This window comes from Mizuhopecten yessoensis, unplaced genomic scaffold (assembly GCF_002113885.1).
Source record: "Mizuhopecten yessoensis strain PY_sf001 unplaced genomic scaffold, ASM211388v2 scaffold10883, whole genome shotgun sequence".
Lineage (NCBI taxonomy): Eukaryota > Metazoa > Mollusca > Bivalvia > Pectinida > Pectinidae > Mizuhopecten > Mizuhopecten yessoensis.
Genome location: NW_018408769.1, coordinates 422,832 through 441,789, shown reverse-complemented (window position 1 = coordinate 441,789; position 18,958 = coordinate 422,832). Strand labels below are relative to the sequence as shown.

Below are 18,958 nucleotides of genomic sequence, written 5' to 3'. Positions count from 1 at the left end.
AAAGAAAACTTCGTCGGATAACTTTTACATCAACAACATGTAAGCTTAACATTAATCAGTAAAGAAAACTTGGTCAGATAACTTGTGCAGTAACAACACGTAAGCTTTATATTAATCAGTAAAGAAAACTTGGTCAGATAACTTTTACAGCAACAACATGTAAGCTTTATATTAATCAGTAAAGAAAACTTGGTCAGATAATTTTTACAGCAACAACATGTAAGCTTAACATTAATCAGTAAAGAAAACTTGGTCGGATAACTTTTACATCAACAACATGTAAGCTTAACATTAATCAGTAAAGAAAACTTGGTCAGATAACTTTTACAGCAACACGACGTAAGCTTAACATTAATCAGTAAAGAAAACTTGGTCGGATAACTTTTACATCAACAACATGTAAGCTTAACATTAATCAGTAAAGAAAACTTGGTCAGATAACTTTTACAGCAACACGACGTAAGCTTAACATTAATCAGTAAAGAAAACTTGGTCAGATAACTTTTACAGCAACAACATGTAAGCTTAACATTAATCAGTAAAGAAAACTTGGTCGGATAACTTTTACATCAACAACATGTAAGCTTAACATTAATCAGTAAAGAAAACTTGGTCAGATAACTTTTACAGCAACACGACGTAAGCTTAACATTAATCAGTAAAGAAAACTTGGTCAGATAACTTTTACATCAACAACATGTAAGCTTAACATTAATCAGTAAAGAAAATTTGGTCAGATAACTTTTACAGCAACATCATGTAAGCTTTATATTAATCAGTAAAGAAAACTTGGTCAGATAACTTTTACAGCGACATCATGTAAGCTGGTCTGATAACTTTTACAGCAACAACATGTAAGCTTTATATTAATCAGTAAAGAAAACTTGGTCAGATAACGTTTACAGCAACAACACGTAAGCTTGATATTAATCAGTAAAGAAAACTTGGTCAGATATTTTTTACAGCAACATCATGTAAGCTTAACATTAATCAGTAAAGAAAACTTGGTCAGATAATTTTTACAGCAACATCATGTAAGCTGGTCAGATAACGTTTACAGCAACAACATGTAGCATTTATATTAATCAGTAAAGAAAACTTGGTCAGATAACGTTTACAGCAACAACACGTAAGCTTGACATTAATCAGTAAAGAAAACTTGGTCAGATAACTTTTACAGCAACAACATGTAAGCTTTATATTAATCAGTAAAGAAAACCTTATCATATCACATATTTTCTATGCTAAATTTAAAATATTCGGGTTTTCAATGGTTGGAATGAATACTCATAGAGTATAGTTCATTTGATAATTATGTTAGACCAGACAAGAAGACAATTGTTCTGTAATCGAATGGCATTGTATTGTTCCTGTTCAGGAGGAACCAGTGCGTACATGTATCATATCTATACCTCGAAGAAGTTCATCTCAATATGTTGGTTAATTTACGATAGAACTTGAAACACCATAAACCAGTAGAAGACAGGATGGTAAACTCTTGTCAATGTATACATCATATTTAAATATGTGCCAAATTGTTTCTTTAATGCACAAGGTATAAAGCCTTTCTTTAACAGAATTATTACTTTAAACTCTTAGGAGCAGCGGAAACCCTAATATTCCACAATCGAAATCTATAATAACAAGAACAGATTATTTTTATCTGTCATCAATAAATGAGAATCATTAAATTCATTCATACTGTGTTCTTATTCTTAATTTCAGAATAAAATCAAACACCAATATTAAATCAATTATTCTTTAAACGTTTTACCAGGTATGTTCCAGAGATATTACTATTCTATATTAGCTAACATATACAGCAAATGATTATTGACTCGACAAGCGTTTGTTATTTACGTATGGGCAATATGCACTTGTCTATGTTAATGCTCATTTTATTCAATTATCAGACATACCCCTTTAGTGACCATGTTGTTTATCATATGGTACGCTTAATATATATCAGAGCTAAGACTCCGATAAAAACATCTCAAATATTATATATGTTATATATCCCCCTGCATTAATGCCATTTTGGTCTCTGTGGAGTACAACCTATCGAGATAGAGATATGTATACTTCATCATCCTTTATTTTAACTATTTTGTATTCTTTAACATTCCTTTTCACATTCTCGCAATACACACACATACATTCTTTATTTAATTTCGTCGTGGAGTTTTACAGTTCATTCGAGCATAACATCTCATACATGACATCAACATGGTTTGTGGGACACTGCGCATGCTAAAATTGGTAGCATTGTATACATATTTACTAAATCTATTTAAGCGGTAAAAGCTATAATTCTGCCTGCCTTTTTCATTTATTCCTTTTCTTATAAATCTCTCCCTAACTTCTTGATAAATAGGACATACTAAAATGAGAATAATTCTTGTCAGCAATATCGTGTTACACTGAATTTCATGCCATTCCTTATTTTCATATCGACCTGTCTCGATCTAAAGGTTTAAGTATGCAGAATAGATTGCACAACACCCAGTACACATCACGTGTGAGTCATCTGCGTCACAACTTTGAACACAAATAGTTTAACACTCCTTGTGGCTATTTATAAACTGGAATTTATCTACACTAAGAATAGATCCGTGCAATACAGTTCATACAATTAAAATGGCTAGATTCGTGGTCATTCCCGTCGCTCTTCTCTGCTGTTATAATTTCCTGTCTTCTTCCGCTTTGGAATTACCCCCTGATGGTTTTTGGTTCAACTGTGGACTTGACTTTTGCGAGTTTCCAGCTGAATACTGTCGGGTGATAAAGGGTCAGCGTCCCTCGTGTCAGGCCTGTACTCAAGACGAGTGTTACTCGTTAGACACTCCGTCCCAGTGCTACAGTCAGTGTAAAGGTAAGTTTACATTACCTAACAAATGTCTTCATCCGAAAAGAAACTAGTTTTTTAATGGTAAGGAATTTATTATTTTTAATTTTGATCTGTTCAAACATTCAATTCATAAGAAAACAAATCACAACTGTTTAAATATTCATAAACGCGTGTATTTCAAATAATGTCTATCTAATCTCTCATTTTAAGGAAAAGTTCTTTTCAGGACAATATATATCACACAAGAGTGTATCATGTATCTATTCAAAAGTTATGTTGTAACATCATTGTTATCTCTTTACTCTATATATTCATATGTCTACTTTTACAATAACTTATTATCAATACATTGTTTATACACGAGATATAAAGCAATACACCTGTCAGATACACGCATTACTACATGTAGTGAAAATATGTATAATGAAAAGTAGAAACCGTTTTACTACAGTTAAAACAGATGTTTTCTTTTTTAATTATGTGTTGTTAAGCCTGTGAGCTTTCTAAATTATTAAAATTTGTATTATTCTACATATATATTTGTTGTATGTTGTCCTGGTCAGGACTTACACGATATTCTGTAAGGAATGTAAATGTGATCACACGTGTACAATATAGTGGCGTTATTTGGTATCGATCGGGTCACGTTTAATGTATGATGCAATCTGACCACGTATATATGGTGTAATGGAGATAGTATTACATGAGTATATTGAGTCAGATCCAACTTTATATTCTGAAAATTTACGTCGCTAATTTTAGCGAAACTGCAATGCGGCACGAATGAATCTTTATTTTTAGACCTGTCGCAATGATTGTAACAGGGCGCTTTTATATTTGTTATACATACTGTTTTATACGCTATAATGCATTACACAAACTGTCCTGCAACCACATGTTACAATTATATACATTGTAATATGTATAAAGTGACATTTTACCCTACGTGACCCATGTGTCAGATAATATATTAATCACACATTGATGTGCTGCCCTTTGTTGCCAAGTGTTCCAATACGGTATATTGTAATCACACATTGATGTGCTGCCCTTTGTTGCCAGGTGTTCCAATACGGTATATTGTAATCACACATTGATGTGTTGCCCTATGTTGCCAGGTGTTCCAATACGGTATATTGTAATCACACATTGACTGTTGCCAGGTGTTCCAGTATGGTATATTGTAATCACACATTGACGCGTTTCCCTATGTTGCCAGGTGTTCCAGTATGGTATTTTGTAATCACACATTGACGTGTTGCCCTATGTTGCCAGGTGTTCCAACACGGTATATTGTGATCACAAATTGACACGTTTCCCTATGTTGCCAGGTGTTCCAACACGGTATATTGTAATCACATATTGACATGTTGCCAGGTGTACCAATACGGTATATTGTAATCACACATTTACGTGATGCCATATGTTGCCAGATGTTCCAATACGGTATATTGTAATCACACATTGACGTGTTGCTCTTTGTTGCCAGGTGTTCCAATACGGTATATTGTAATCACACATTGACTGTTGCCAGGTGTTCCAGTATGGTATATTGTAATCACACATTGACGTGTTGCTCTTTGTTGTCAGGTGTTCCAATACGGTATATTGTAATCACACATTGACGTGTTGCTCTTTGTTGTCAGGTGTTCCAATACGGTATATTGTAATCACACATTGATGTGTTGCCCTATGTTGCCAGGTGTTCCAGTATGGTATTTTGTAATCACACATTGACGTGTTGCCCTATGTTGCCAGGTGTTCCAACACGGTATATAGTAATCGCACATTGACGTGTTGCCCTATGTTGCCAGGTGTTCCAACACGGTATATTGTAATCACATATTGACATGTTGCCAGGTGTACCAATACGGTATATTGTAATCACACATTTACGTGATGCCATTTGTTGCCAGATGTTCCAATATGGTATATTGTAATCACACATTGACGTGTTGCCCTATGTTGCTAGGTGTTCCAACACGATATATTGTAATCACACATTGACATGTTGCCAGGTGTTCCAGTATGGTATTTTGTAATCACACATTGACGTGTTGCCCTATGTTGACAGGTGTTCCAACACGGTATATTGTGATCACAAATTGACGCGTTTCCCTATGTTGCCAGGTGTTCCAACACGGTATATTGTAATCACATATTGACATGTTGCCAGGTGTTCCAGAATGGTATTTTGTAATCACACATTGACGTGTTGCCCTATGTTGCCAGGTGTTCCACCAATACGGTATATTATAATCACACATTGACGTGTTGCCAGGTGTTCCAGTATGGTATATTGTAATCACACATTGACGTGTTGCCCTACGTTGCCAGGTGTGCCATTATGGTATATTGTTACATGTATCACACATTGACATGTTGCCAGGTTTTCCAGTATGGTATATTGTAATCACACATTGACGTGTTGCCCAACGTTGGCAGGTGTTCAAGTACAGTATATTGTAATAACAAATTGACGTGTTGCCCTATGTTGCCAGATGTTCCAATACGGTATATTGTAATCACACATTGACGTGTTGCCCTTTGTTGCCAGGTGTTCCAATACGGTATACTGTAAACATATATTGACGTGTTGCCCTTTGTTGCCAGGTGTTCCAATACGGTATATTGTAATCACACATTGACGTGTTTCCCTATGTTGCCAGGTGTTCCATTACGGTATATTGTAATCACACATTGACGTGTTGCCCTATGTTGCCAGGTGTTCCAATACGGTATACTGTAATCATATATTGACGTGTTGCCCTTTGTTGTCAGGTGTTCCAGTATGGTATATTGTAATCACACATTTACATGTTGCCATTTTTTCCAGTATGGTATATTGTAATCACACATTGACGTGTTGCCCTACGTTGCCAGGTGTTCCAGTATGGTATATTGTTATCACACATTGACATGTTGCCAGGTGTTCCAGTATGGTATATTGTAATCACACATTGACGTGTTACCCTACGTTGCTTGGTGTTCAAGTACAGTATATTGTAATAACACATTGAGGTGTTGTCCTATGTTGTCAGGTGTACAAATACGGTATATTGTAATCACACATTTACGTGATGCCATATGTTGCCAGATGTTCCAATACGGTATATTGTAATCACACATTGACGTGTTCCAATATGTTGCCAGGTGTTCAAATACGGTATATTGTAATCACACATTGACTTGTTGCCCTATGTTGCCAGGTGTTCCAATACGGTATATGCTAATGTTAAGTAAATGACGTATTTTATTGTCTTGTGTCCAGTAGTTCAGTATGTATTATACAGTATGCAGTAATAATCAGACAATAACTTGTTACCCTGTGTTGCCCAGTTGTCAGATATGGTACACATTAATGTGATATAGACACAATGAAAAACTACTCCATGTTTTCCCGGAGATCCAAATGGTAAACTGTAATGATCCGATAGACATGTTGCCCTATGCTGCCCAGTGGTCTAATACGGTACATTTTGTATATTGTAAGGTTCTCTAAATGGTATGTTACTTTGTGTAACCCAGTTGTTAGGTACGGTACAGTATATTGTAAAGGTCTCATTATGACGTGTGACCCTGTGTTAGTCCAAGACGATATATTATTTTGTAATAGCTACACAATGATATCTTATCATATGTTATACATTGTACATTTTGACACTTGCGTGAGTACAATAAAAGTTTGGCCTTCACCTTTGTCGTTACAGCACTTGAGAATGGAGGATCTGATGGTATCGGTGCTAACCAGGCAGCGAAAGGTAGGTTATAACAATAATATAAAGTACCGCGTTGTGATACATCATGTTGAATGAAACTGACTCACGATCATATATTGAATGAAAATTGAAACAATTATATTAAATTTGTTGAAAACTTCCAGAGGGACTGCTTGCTGTCCAAGAAGAAGAGAAAGACAGACTTATATTGTCACTAGGTATGTATCACAAAACGGCGAGAGAAGTTGATTTAGAACATGTTACATATCACCTTGTAATTTGAACCGCTTCCAAATCGTATCTATTTTTTTTATATATTATTCAGAGCTCCGTTGTCATTAATGTATTTACTACATTTCAGAGGAAAATAAAAGACAATGGACAATCATCTACATCCTAGTGTCTATAATGATGGCCATGCTAATATTCATCATTGTCCTACTAATAAAGATACGCAGAGATAACCGAAAACAAAGTATCAAAGACAGACAGGGGACAATGAGACAACTGAAAGCAGGACCGCAGCAAATGACACGTTTTGATGACGAGGAGACTGACGTTTCTAACGGAATAACTGTAGAGCCTGCAGGAGCAAGTGTTGTTCAGAAGACGATGGGAGAAACACATGTCGTTGATAACTGTCTGGCAGAAAAAGTCCCATTGTTGCCTCCACGTGGAAACAAGCAACCAGCACTAGCAGGTGAGGCCATTTTAAATGCTTACAATAATTGAACGGATATGCATATTGTGAATCAAGTTTAATTCTATATAAAAAAAAATATAATTTCGAAAAACAAAACAAAAAAAATATAAACAACGACATAACGCTTTATTTTCTGACACCATGCAATGAGCACATAATATAGAAACAGTATAAGATGTGTGACAGTTAGATCCCAATATCAGATGTGTAACTCGTTCTTTATGCATTTTACAATTATCTACGTTACTATCACTGTGTCATTACAGAAGGAGAACAATGCCAACCATCAGAGCGATCCGGTAATACAGAGTGTCAATTTTCATCCAAACTTATGGACGACGGTAGTAATGGTCTGGGTAGACACATGGAGGAATCAACCAATTGGCCCTCAAACCAGGCGGTAGTACCAGTCATCAGCCATCCTATAGACGAACACATGTCGACCAATCTTGCAGACTGCACCCTCCTTGACAAGCATAATATGAAACTGATATGTAAGCAGTCATCTTTAGTATCCGTTTTGTGCCAAAAAGCAATGGCAACCTTTTAATAAATTAGAATTATTAACTTGATTTTTATCTGCAATACAACTGTAAGTTTTAGGACAAGCTATTGCCTTTTAATGCTTTAACTTTCTTTATATTCTGCAAACATATATCATACGTCTGTATTTTCTGTTTCCTTTTAAAGTGAATGCTAACGTCCCCAGTAGCAGACGTCATTCTACCAATGACGAAGAAACGATGACAAAGAATGTCTTTGAGAAGGAGGATCAAGTATCCCTTCCGAGAGATATCGAGACTCAAGTACAACATAGACCGCGATCAACCACGGTATTAAATAACGTCACACCTACAGCCCCTCCAGCCGAGTCGTCTATCAGTCTGTCTTCTGAAAGAAGTGGCACCACAAGTGGAATCTCAACTCCAGACAGTGGTCACTACGGAACCGGCAACTCTAGCCCTAACGGAAGCGTTGATCTGAAGAACAATATCATGCAGCAACCAGCAGTTAATAGACAACAGGAAGTAGAATCATGAGCCGAGTTGTTATACTTTATAGATTGATTATTGTAGTAAATATGGCCAGTATCATTATAAAGACGTGAATTAAGCTAATGTCAACGATGGTGATGTGAAACTCTAGAACGAGGATAAAAATAAACCCACTTCTTGTCGGGAGAGTTACATATACAATTCGTATTTATTTAGTTTTAAAAACACTTTAATTTATTCCTCACAATCGATACACTGGAAGCCATCAGGGTGTTATTGAAAATTGTTTTAGGTCATGATATTGTTATGTATTACTCAGAATGATTTCAAACTATTCCAACCGCCTACCATTCTGGAAATTATTATAAGCATGCAGAAGGGTATAAGGACTTTCTGCTGTAAATTAAGAATCATTATTCCTGATTCATATGCATGTAAATATATATGATGGTAAAACGTGTTAACTGTATTGCAGTGTAAAACGTTTGGTTTTCCGTAGACGTTATTTATTTTCAGGTTTGCATTTTCTCTGTTTGCTTTTGAAGTTTTATTTTGAAATAAATTTAAGAATTCACAACACGATTTCGTGTTTTCTACTACATTTACACATTTTATCAAATGTCCAAGTTTTACCGGTTGTGGCGATATACTTTTAGATTAAATACGTTACACGGTATACTGAAGTAGAGGCACATGCATCAACCATATAGCTTACACACTGATCCTGACTATCACCAGTTGTTAAAGTTTCGAGAGAGCTTCGAAACATAAAAAGTTATAACAAAAACATCTTTAATAACAACAGCTACCAGAATCAGTTCCTATTTTTCATATGTAACATACACACATGTAGTAAATTCTTACGTTAATGTTTATGTTAAATCACATCCCTACCTGAAAGGAGCGAAATCAAATTATAATAAAAATACATCTTTAGATGGTAACCAAAGTTAACTTTAGCCCATAAATCTTCAAATACAGTTGTGCCATTTACGATCTTAGTGCAATTACTGTAACACTGAAAGTGAACACTGGAGTTTCTTAGCACGAAAAGATGGCGTAAGAGTTCATCCCAGATAAAGACTGATGAATAAATAGATCAAAGATGGGAAAATAAACATGTGTATTTGGATCCATAGTTCATATTTGACTAAACCATACAAACACATAGTTCAATATTGTGAAGACTGCTTGTCGTTTCATTTGTATTTAGACGTACAAAAATTTTAAAAAAAACACGAATAGTGTTGATTATTGCTAACGATTTTCAAGACTTCTGGTCATTTTAAGGCGAATGCTATTACAACAATGTAATGTTAAGGCTGCAGTATGGCGTTATACACTGAATAATGACTCTATCAAAGTCCCCCGCAATTTGTTTCATTTAAGTATGCGTGCATGTTAATCTCAAAATATTGATAAAGAACAGATCCATAGGCGGTGGTTGCATACGCTCTGTATTAATTTTATGAATAAATGTGACTATGGTTCCTCTTTTTTTAATTCAACACCCTACAGTTATTGGAAATCGAAGAAAATATACATGTAATAGATAGCAATAAATTGTAAAAAGTGGTCACAAGAATTTGTCCTTGCATGATAAACACGTAAATACAAATTAAGCTCTATCAAAAAAATGTGAAATATAACGGAAATAACATTCAAACTTAAGTGCAACATTAAATGTAAATAAAAACCATGAAAAAAGTGATCCAAACTTAACAGTTTCAAAATAACGGTGAGTCTGGATATATTGAAAAAAACCATAATGCTATTATTAACAAAAGATAACAGCAGCTAAAATAAGGTCAGGAGTAAAATGGTATGCAGCAGTGGTTAAATTATTACTTTATTGGTTTGAAAAAAAAAATTGACAAATAAAATATGGTGATATAAAAACTAAATGTATTGATACAATCACCTGGTGCAGATAGTATATATTCAGCGTTCTATAAAAATATTAGTACTTGAAAAAAAACGCACATACAGAGGTGATGCATTGTAGTATACATATGCGTCATTATTCTATAAAACAAGAACAACGTGAGAAAATTAAAAACTGGCGTTCATGTACCCTATTTAATACTGACTATAAGATCATTAATGTAAAAACAAGAAAACAAGATGAACTTAAAGCATTATTCATGCATGGTTTTAAACGTAATAAACATATTCTAAAGCTACACAAGTAATTCTTAAAAAACAAAATCCAGCTTGAAAGAATGATTGCGTGAAATTTTAGCTTTGTAAATGGCAGACAAAAAGACAACATTGTAGCCAAATAAGTATTCGATAAACACAGGATAACTGCATTTATAATCTATACGTGTGTATGGATTAATATTGTCAGACAAGTAAGATTGCCTCATCTGAGGACCTATATTTAGGGGGATTCAAAGACTCTTTACAAACGTTCTGATGACATAAATTACCGAAATATTTAATTATTCTACCTTAAATCTGGATGAATGCACGTTGCTGATAAATGTTCTGCAAATTACGATGATAGGTCATAAGTCAGTATATCTGATGGGAAAATGAAGATAAGAGGTTTAGTTTGGCGACCCCATAAATAAAATATAAATAGGAAAACGAGCTACTGTTTCCGTCACTATAACAACACACTAACAGTACGCTAGTATGAAGAAATATGTTTATTTACCGAACAAAACGTAATCGCACATTTTATAAATCTACAAGTAATTTTTAAATTTTATTTCAACAAGACACTTTATTGCATTCTTTGATATATAAAACACATGTTCGTAAACGATACGTTTGGAAACAAATGATGCAGAAATGATCTAATATATTTGTTCAAAACAAGATATGATAGTATTTACTTATAATGGGTACATTATATTCTGAATGAAGGACCGTTATCATCAGCACTCTATAAGTTAGTCACCTGGTAAGTGTGGACTTAATGATCGTATACTTCCAGCTATATACTGAAACAATGATAACTTTTCCTTTTTTCCTGACCACAAAGATATCATTAAAGAAGAATTTTGCTTATGTAAGATGTCATTTGATTTCGTAAATGTATATAATTGATGTACAGTTCCTTTAGAGTGAGACGCTTGTATCACTGCCGTAAATTAAGGTAAATATGGAGTCTAGTACTAATAGAATAACATTTATATTAACAACCACAACTACCGTTATGATCACGTGATATAGCGTGATATATTGAAAATTTCCTGTAAATGGGTATTTCCACTAGGTATGGAAAACGGAAATTCCCATTTATAAATAGACAATGGTATAAAAATAAGTTCGTTTGAACAGGTGAATTGGAACATTAGTCATTTTATACAAACGGTGTCAGTTGTGTTTCTCGATATGGATCCCGTCACCAGATGCCTTGTGTGTTTTGGTTTACTTCTACAAGGATTACTATTGGCGGAAACTACGTCCCCACCTGAAGGTTTTAAATTTAATTGTGGACACGACATCTGCGTCTTTCCTCGTGATTTTTGTAATATTGGTAAACAACGCTGTGACGTGTGTACCTTAGATGTTTGTAACGAGCTCAACGTATCCTCACAATGTGGACAACGATGCAAAGGTGAGTAACCTTATATAGAAATAAAGATATATAGTACAGTGACGACACACAGGAATACATTATCAGCGTCAACACGCAGGGACAAAATAATAGTTATCACGTATATATACAAAAATACAACATATAGCGCGCATTGTCAGCGCGTAAGGACAAAATATATCATAGTGTCTGCACATATGGACAATTTATTTTACAGTGTACAACAACGACAAAGATAAACCTTAGCGGCAACTAAGTATTATGTTGTTCTCTTCTAAAAATAGTCTTGTGTTTTTCCGTCTATATTAATATGTTTCATTAAAAGATAACGGAGTTACCTCTCTTGGTACCTTGTAACATGGGAATTTTTAATAGAAATTCGTTTAATTCATTTTCTTTGTAAATAATATCATTTTCGTCAGCAAGGTTTACGGTCTGCATTGAAATAAAATAGTCCAAAGGATACACTGGAATGGTGATGGTTGACGATTCAACAAACTGAATATGCATTAAATGGTGTACTGAATAAGGATTTTGTTCACTTTTCATTCGTGTTACAACATCATTTTTCCATTATTGTAGAGTTGAAAGGGGAAGAAGAAATTCCGAAGACTGAAGGTCCTTCTGAGGAATTGTTGAGCACATTGATAGGTAAATGTACATTGTTTGAATGTATCGTTTCGTAAAATTGACAATTATATTTGCTTCTAGACTGAGTACCATATAGCACTAAGTAATAAAAGACCTTGGATCGTTGTTGATAATTTGGTAAATGTCTTATTTCAGGCCAAGTGACCACTCTGACATACGTGGTGTGGATTCTCGTGGCCCTGTTGTCCCCTTGCATACTGTTCTGTATAGTCAAACACGTGATCGCCTGTAGGAATCGCTCACGTGACAAAAACACTGACGAAGGCAGTATATCACAGAGATATCAGCAGCTACCTGGTCGTGATGATGATACAGACGTCAATTCTGACCATGTGAACCCCACAGCTCCACCGCAACAGCTTGTTATGTCGGGGCCTATTGGTAAATTATTAAATACGACTTATTACTGCGGTTGGACTGCTTCCTATGCACCTACATTTAATATGATTCATAGAGATTACTGAGAGATAGATAAAGGTGATGCTCAACCATTATGATTTTGAGGAACCTTTTTTTACCATAACAGTCATATGACAATGATGTACGTCAGAAAACATTCTGACGAACCTTGCGAAATTGATAATGAAATGTTTTGTTAGTTAAAATTGCATCATGTAAATATAAGGGACAATTTTATTTATCATTGTGAACTAAATTATTATTTTTTATTTGATTTTGATAGAAATATATTTTAATCTTAAGGTTCGTCAGTCAGTGTATACCAGCCGTCACCGTCTGGACAAGGTGGGAACGACTCTTCACGGGGAAACCACAGGATTCTGCCGGAAACTATACCAGAATCCCCAGCGGATTCACGACCAAAGGTTGATCTTCGGCAGCAACATCCTGTGGATGAGCATCACGTTTCGGACATGGGAGACTTTCACCTACTGGACGGGGACAGCTTGACCACTCCAAAGGGTAGGGAAATAACAGAATAGTACCAATATTTCAAAGTTCGGCATGCAATAATATTTAGCGTGCTCCTAAAATATACCATATTGGTCGATTAATTAGCTCGATTTTGGTATCGAAGTTTGTGCACTGTTATGTCACCAGAAGTGATGAATATTTGCTGAAGAACATCTTCCAATTTAGGTTATGTGTGTAATATATACATTCACATTATACGTGATACATATGTAATATAAGGAGTTTTAATACTCAATATTTAACATGAAAACTTTAAGAATGCGTTTTATTTCCCAGGTGTTGATCCTGATGCTACGGTCGTGAAGACCAACAATCCTTGTGACTGGTCTGACGACATTGAGGTAGTGCCGGACGACATCGACGGTCAAGCGCCTCTGTCAAGTAGACCATGTGTTAATTCATGTCCTGGAATGGTTGGAGCTTACACGGATACACATGTCAGACGTACCGTACCAAAGGTGTCATCCCAAAAAAGTATCATCTCATCGACCAGTCGTGGCTCTGACAGCGGCAACTATACTTCAACTAGCTCCAGCGACACAGACAATATCGCCATGGAAAAGAGAAGCTTGGTGAACGAGGATAATACTTTGACTGCAAATGTTTGAAACCATTATTAGGTTAGTTATCAGTGTTCTTCCATTTTCCATGCTTTTATTTCCTTTCTAGGACACGAGTCCATAATTAGTTGTGTATGGAAGTTAGTAAAGATACTTTTGAGTGCGTTAAAGCTAGGACGGAACATGTCACAATGCCTACATCGATGAATTCTGAGTCCAGTATTGGGAAATTTTGCTTAGCTCACATTTGCAGATCTCTGAACTGGTGTTAAGGTAGAACTTTGAGTGCAGCGAGGAGAGACACTAATCAGTCTTTTTATGTGAATAACAGGTGAATACACAAATTCAAAGTATATGTGTTTCTCGAATTTATTGTTCGAGTTCTGGTATATTACTGGTAGAATTTACATTTACTATATGGTACAGTTCCCTGTGATATCGGATACCATTGACAGTGTGATAGCACGGGAAGCATTCTCCGTCTGTCAAAGCCCGGGCAGCATTCTCCGTCTGTCAAACATACGTTTCACCTGCTTCGTTTTCGTTTTCTGTTTGTGTGTTAAACCATGAATGGGGCATTTCAGCGCTGACTTTTATTTGGTTGATAAATGGAGACAGAAACTTTGTTGTTTTTTACATATACTCTTTGTGTATTATTTATTAATTTATTCAATTCTTTTTCATTTCCTTGAAAATGCAGTAACAAAAGAGTAATATAATATCGAAATTGTTAATAGCTATTTAAATCTGGAATAGAGCCGATCTAAACATATCAGAATATGTTAAGTTGATTTGCATCTCGAGATCTGATTATTACAATAATATTCAATTGCGTTTTTAGGAAAAGTAAGCTTGCATTTTGTTCATGTGGTCTTTGGAAGGCATCGATTGTTTTTTCAGTGAGCTCTGTTTTTTTATGGCTGACTAGCACGAAATTGTATGTGTTAAAGCCACGATTCGAAATATATATCAAAGGCGAATGAAAGCAAAATGTATATATAAATCATACACATTGTTTGAAGATGACAGAAATTGCTATCGTCACTGTGTACTGTGATCTATATGTCTTTTATATGTGTGATATATCAGAATGCATTTTCCCATTTGGGAAAGTCTTTTCAAAATAAACAGACATGTATACAAAGATTCACACTTAATGGTCTTCCTCGTTGCAGAACATGTCACTGACCGAGGATATTAGTGACCATGGAGGTCGGTTGGAAGATACGATACTTATTTAATTTTTTTAGATCTGTAAAATCTATAAGCTAGAAATATATGATACAGCTTATCACACAGTGTTTTTAGGGTTGTCGTTCGAACAATTGAAACCCTGAAAACGAAGTGTTACAATCTGTAATTATATACGGGTTTTATAGAAACGATGTACATGTATTATATATACAATGATAATACGGATTAATTGGGTATGCTACATATAATTATAATAAATAATAATAATAAAAAGTAATTATAATAAAAAGATATAGATGTGATGTACATGTACACGATAACGTTAAAGAGTTTACTGGCACATGATTTACATTGCTTTGATTGGTATTACGTAAACAAGGTATAGTGTGATTCTTATTGGTTGTGTACATCAGGCTGCGGGCTGTGATTTCTCCCCTAACACTGTGATGTCTGCCATGTCCCTTAGCTGATACAGTTTATCGTCTTGTGATAGTAAAGGTTAGTGTGGGTAATCGGTGTTACATACACTTGAATAAGATTTGAAATGTGACTGAACAAAAGATGAATGTAACACACACACAGGGGACTAACCTTTAACCTTTGGTAAGGGATACAGTAAGTAAGGGATACAGTAGGTAAGGGATACAGTAGACAAGGGATACAGTAAGTAAGGGATACAGTAAGTAAGGGATACAGTAGGTGAGGGATACAGTAGGTAAGGGATACAGTAAGTAAGGGATACAGTAGGTAAGGGATACAGTAGGTAAGGGATACAGTAGGTAAGGGATACAGTAAGTAAGGGATATAGTAAGTAAGGGATACAGTAAGTAAGGGATACAGTAGGTAAGGGATACAGAAGGTAAGGGATACAGTAGATAAGGGATACAGTAGGAAAGGGATACAGTAGGTAAGGGAAACAGTAGGTAAGTGTTTTACTGGCACATGATTTACATTGCTTTGATTGGTATTACGTAAACAAGGTATAGTGTGATTCTTATTGGTTGTGTACATCAGGCTGCGGGCTGTGATTTCTCCCCTAACACTGTGATGTCTGCCATAAGGGATACAGTAAGTAAGGGATACAGTAGGTAAGGGATACAGTACGTAAGGGATACAGTAGGTAAGGGATACAGTAAGTAAGGGATACAGTGGGTAAGGGATACTGTAGGTAAGGGATACAGTAGGTAAGGGATACTGTATAAGTAAGGGATACAGTAGGTAAGGGATACAGTAAGTAAGGGATACAGTAAGTAAGGGATACAGTAGGTAAGGGATACAGTAGGTAAGGGATACAGTAAGTAAGGGATACAGTAGGTAAGGGATACAGTAAGTAAGGGATACAGTGGGTAAGGGATACTGTAGGTAAGGGATACAGTAGGTAAGGGATACTGTATAAGTAAGGGATACAGTAGGTAAGGGATACAGTAAGTAAGGGATACAGTAGGTAAGGGATACAGTAAGTAAGGGATACAGTGGGTAAGGGATACTGTAGGTAAGGGATACAGTAAGTAAGGGATACAGTAGGTAAGGGATACAGTAGGTAAGGGATACAGTAAGTAATGGATACTGTATAAGTAAGGGATACAGTAGGTAAGGGATACAGTAAGTATAAGGGATACAGTAGGTAAAGGATACAGTAAAGGATAACAAACAAAGGGACAGGTGCGTAAAACCCTTAAAGTCAGAGGAGTACTGGTTAGTTTTAAATTAAATTAGTATTAAAGTGTGTGTATTACATTTACTATTGTGTAATTGTGATATTGAGATATATATATATAATATGTTTTTATGCATTGTTATGTTTATGTTTCATATTACATTGATACAAGCAAAACACATGTTGTTGCCTCGTCATTAAATCAAGAAAACAAGGGGAGTGAAGTAGAGTGGGGTTATATACAGAGGAGCGAAGTAGAAAGGAGTTATAAACAGGGGAGTGAAGTAGAGTGGGGTTATATACAGGGGAGTGAAGTAGGGGGTTATATACAGGGGAGTGAAGTAGGGGGTTATATACAGAGGAGTGAAGTAGGGGGGTTATATACGGGGGAGTGAAGTGGGGGGGTTATATACGGGGGGGTTAAGTGAAGTGGGGTTATATACAGGGGGGTGAAGTAGGGGGGTTATATACAGGGAATGAAGTAGAGTGGGGTTATATACAGGGGAATGAAGTAGAGTGGGGTTATATACAGGGGAGAGAAGTAGGGGGGTTATATACAGGGGAGTGAAGTAGGGGGTTATATACAGAGGAGTGAAGTAGAAAGGAGTTATATACAGAGGAGTGAAATGGAGTGGGGTTATATACAGGGGAGTGAATTAAATTCGGGTTATATACAGAGGAGTGAAGTAGAAAGGAGTTATATACAGAGGAGTGAAATGGAGTGGGGTTATATACAGGGGAGTGAATTAAATTCGGGTTATATACAGAGGAGTGAAGTAGAAGTAGAAAGGAGTTATAAACAGGGGAGTGAAGTAGAGTGTGGTTATATACAGGGGAATGAAGTAGAAAGGAGTTATAAACAGGGGAGTGAAGTAGAGAGGGGTTATATACAGGGGAGTGAAGTAGGGGGGTTATATACAGAGGAGTGAAGTAGGGGGGTTATATACAGGGGAGTGAAGAAGAGTGGGGTTATATACAGGGGAGTGAATTAAATTCGGGTTATATACAGAGGAGTGAAGTAGAAAGGAGTTATATACAGGGAAGTGAAGTAGACAGGGGTTATATACAGGGGAGTGAATTAGAGTGGGGTTATATACAGGGGAGAGAAGTAGGGGGGTTATATACAGGGGAGTGAAGTAGGGGGTTATATACAGGGGGGTGAAGTAGGGGGGTTATATACAGAGGAGTGACGTAGGGGGGTTATATACAGGGGAGTGAAGTAGGGGGTTATATACAGAGGAGTGAAGTAGGGGGGTTATATACGGGGGAGTGAAGTGGGGGGGTTATATACGGGGGGGTTAAGTGAAGTGGGGTTATATGGTTATATACAGAGGAGTGAAGTAGAGAGGAGTTATATACAGAGGAGTGAAGTGGAGTGGGGTTATATACAGAGGAGTGAAGTAGGGGGGTTATATACGGGGGAGTGAAGTGGGGGGGTTATATACGGGGGGGTTAAGTGAAGTGGGGTTATATACAGGGGGGTGAAGTAGGGGGGTTATATACAGAGGAGTGAAGTAGAAAGGAGTTATAAACAGGGGAGTGAAGTAGAGTGTGGTTATATACAGGGGAATGAAGTAGAAAGGAGTTATAAACAGGGGAGTGAAGTAGAGAGGGGTTATATACAGGGGAGTGAAGAAGAGTAGGGTTATATACAGGGGAGTGAAGTAGAGTGGGGGAGTTATAAACAGGAGAGTGAAGTAGACAGGGGTTATATACCGGGGAGTGAAGTAGGGGGGTTATATACAGGGGGGTTAAGTGAAGTGGGGTTATATACAGGGGAGTGAAGTAGGGGGTTATATACAGGGAGTTGAAGTAGAGTGGGGTTATATACAGAGGAGTGAAGTAGAAAGGAGTTATATACAGTGAAGTGAAGTAGACAGGGGTTATATACAGGGGGGTGAAGTAGGGGGGTTATATACATAGGGGGGTTATATACAGGGGAGTGAAGTAGGGGGTTATATACAGGGAGTTGAAGTAGAGTGGGGTTATATACAGAGGAGTGAAGTAGAAAGGAGTTATATACAGTGAAGTGAAGTAGACAGGGGCTATATACAGGGGAGTGAAGTAGAAAGGAGTTATAAACAGGGTAGTGAAGTAGAGAGGGGTTATATACAGGGGAGTGAAGTAGAAAGGAGTTATATACAGTGA

General features: G+C 36.2%; 2 protein-coding genes across 2 annotated transcripts; both read left to right on the top strand.

Moving 5' to 3' along the window:
- Positions 1-2,585: 2,585 nt before the first annotated feature.
- On the top strand, positions 2,586-8,836 carry LOC110463262. Its single transcript, XM_021517710.1, has 6 exons — positions 2,586-2,872; positions 6,559-6,609; positions 6,732-6,785; positions 6,929-7,267; positions 7,537-7,764; positions 7,961-8,836. The coding sequence occupies exons 1-6, from the start codon at positions 2,638-2,640 to the stop codon at positions 8,308-8,310; spliced, it is 1,257 nt and encodes a 418-aa protein (XP_021373385.1). The 5' UTR covers positions 2,586-2,637; the 3' UTR covers positions 8,311-8,836.
- A 2,706-nt stretch (positions 8,837-11,542) lies between these two features.
- Positions 11,543-15,407, top strand: LOC110463250. Its single transcript, XM_021517684.1, has 5 exons — positions 11,543-11,836; positions 12,398-12,466; positions 12,602-12,847; positions 13,169-13,387; positions 13,676-15,407. Exons 1-5 carry the CDS (start codon positions 11,611-11,613, stop codon positions 14,005-14,007), a joined length of 1,092 nt encoding a protein of 363 aa, XP_021373359.1. The 5' UTR covers positions 11,543-11,610; the 3' UTR covers positions 14,008-15,407.
- The last annotated feature ends 3,551 nt before the right edge of the window (positions 15,408-18,958 follow it).

What these genes read in the sequence shown, in the direction of transcription:
- LOC110463262 (XM_021517710.1), top strand. Translation starts at nt 2,638, where the DNA reads ATGGCTAGATTCGTGGTCATTCCCGTCGCTCTTCTCTGCTGTTATAAT. An exon ending in CAGACTTATATTGTCACTAG is followed by an intron (nt 6,786 to 6,928) that starts GTATGTATCACA and finishes ACTACATTTCAG; the next exon opens with AGGAAAATAAAAGACAATGG. An exon ending in GCATAATATGAAACTGATAT is followed by an intron (nt 7,765 to 7,960) that starts GTAAGCAGTCAT and finishes TTCCTTTTAAAG; the next exon opens with TGAATGCTAACGTCCCCAGT.
- LOC110463250 (XM_021517684.1), top strand. Translation starts at nt 11,611, where the DNA reads ATGGATCCCGTCACCAGATGCCTTGTGTGTTTTGGTTTACTTCTACAA. An exon ending in ATGTGGACAACGATGCAAAG is followed by an intron (nt 11,837 to 12,397) that starts GTGAGTAACCTT and finishes CCATTATTGTAG; the next exon opens with AGTTGAAAGGGGAAGAAGAA. An exon ending in CAGCTTGACCACTCCAAAGG is followed by an intron (nt 13,388 to 13,675) that starts GTAGGGAAATAA and finishes TTTATTTCCCAG; the next exon opens with GTGTTGATCCTGATGCTACG.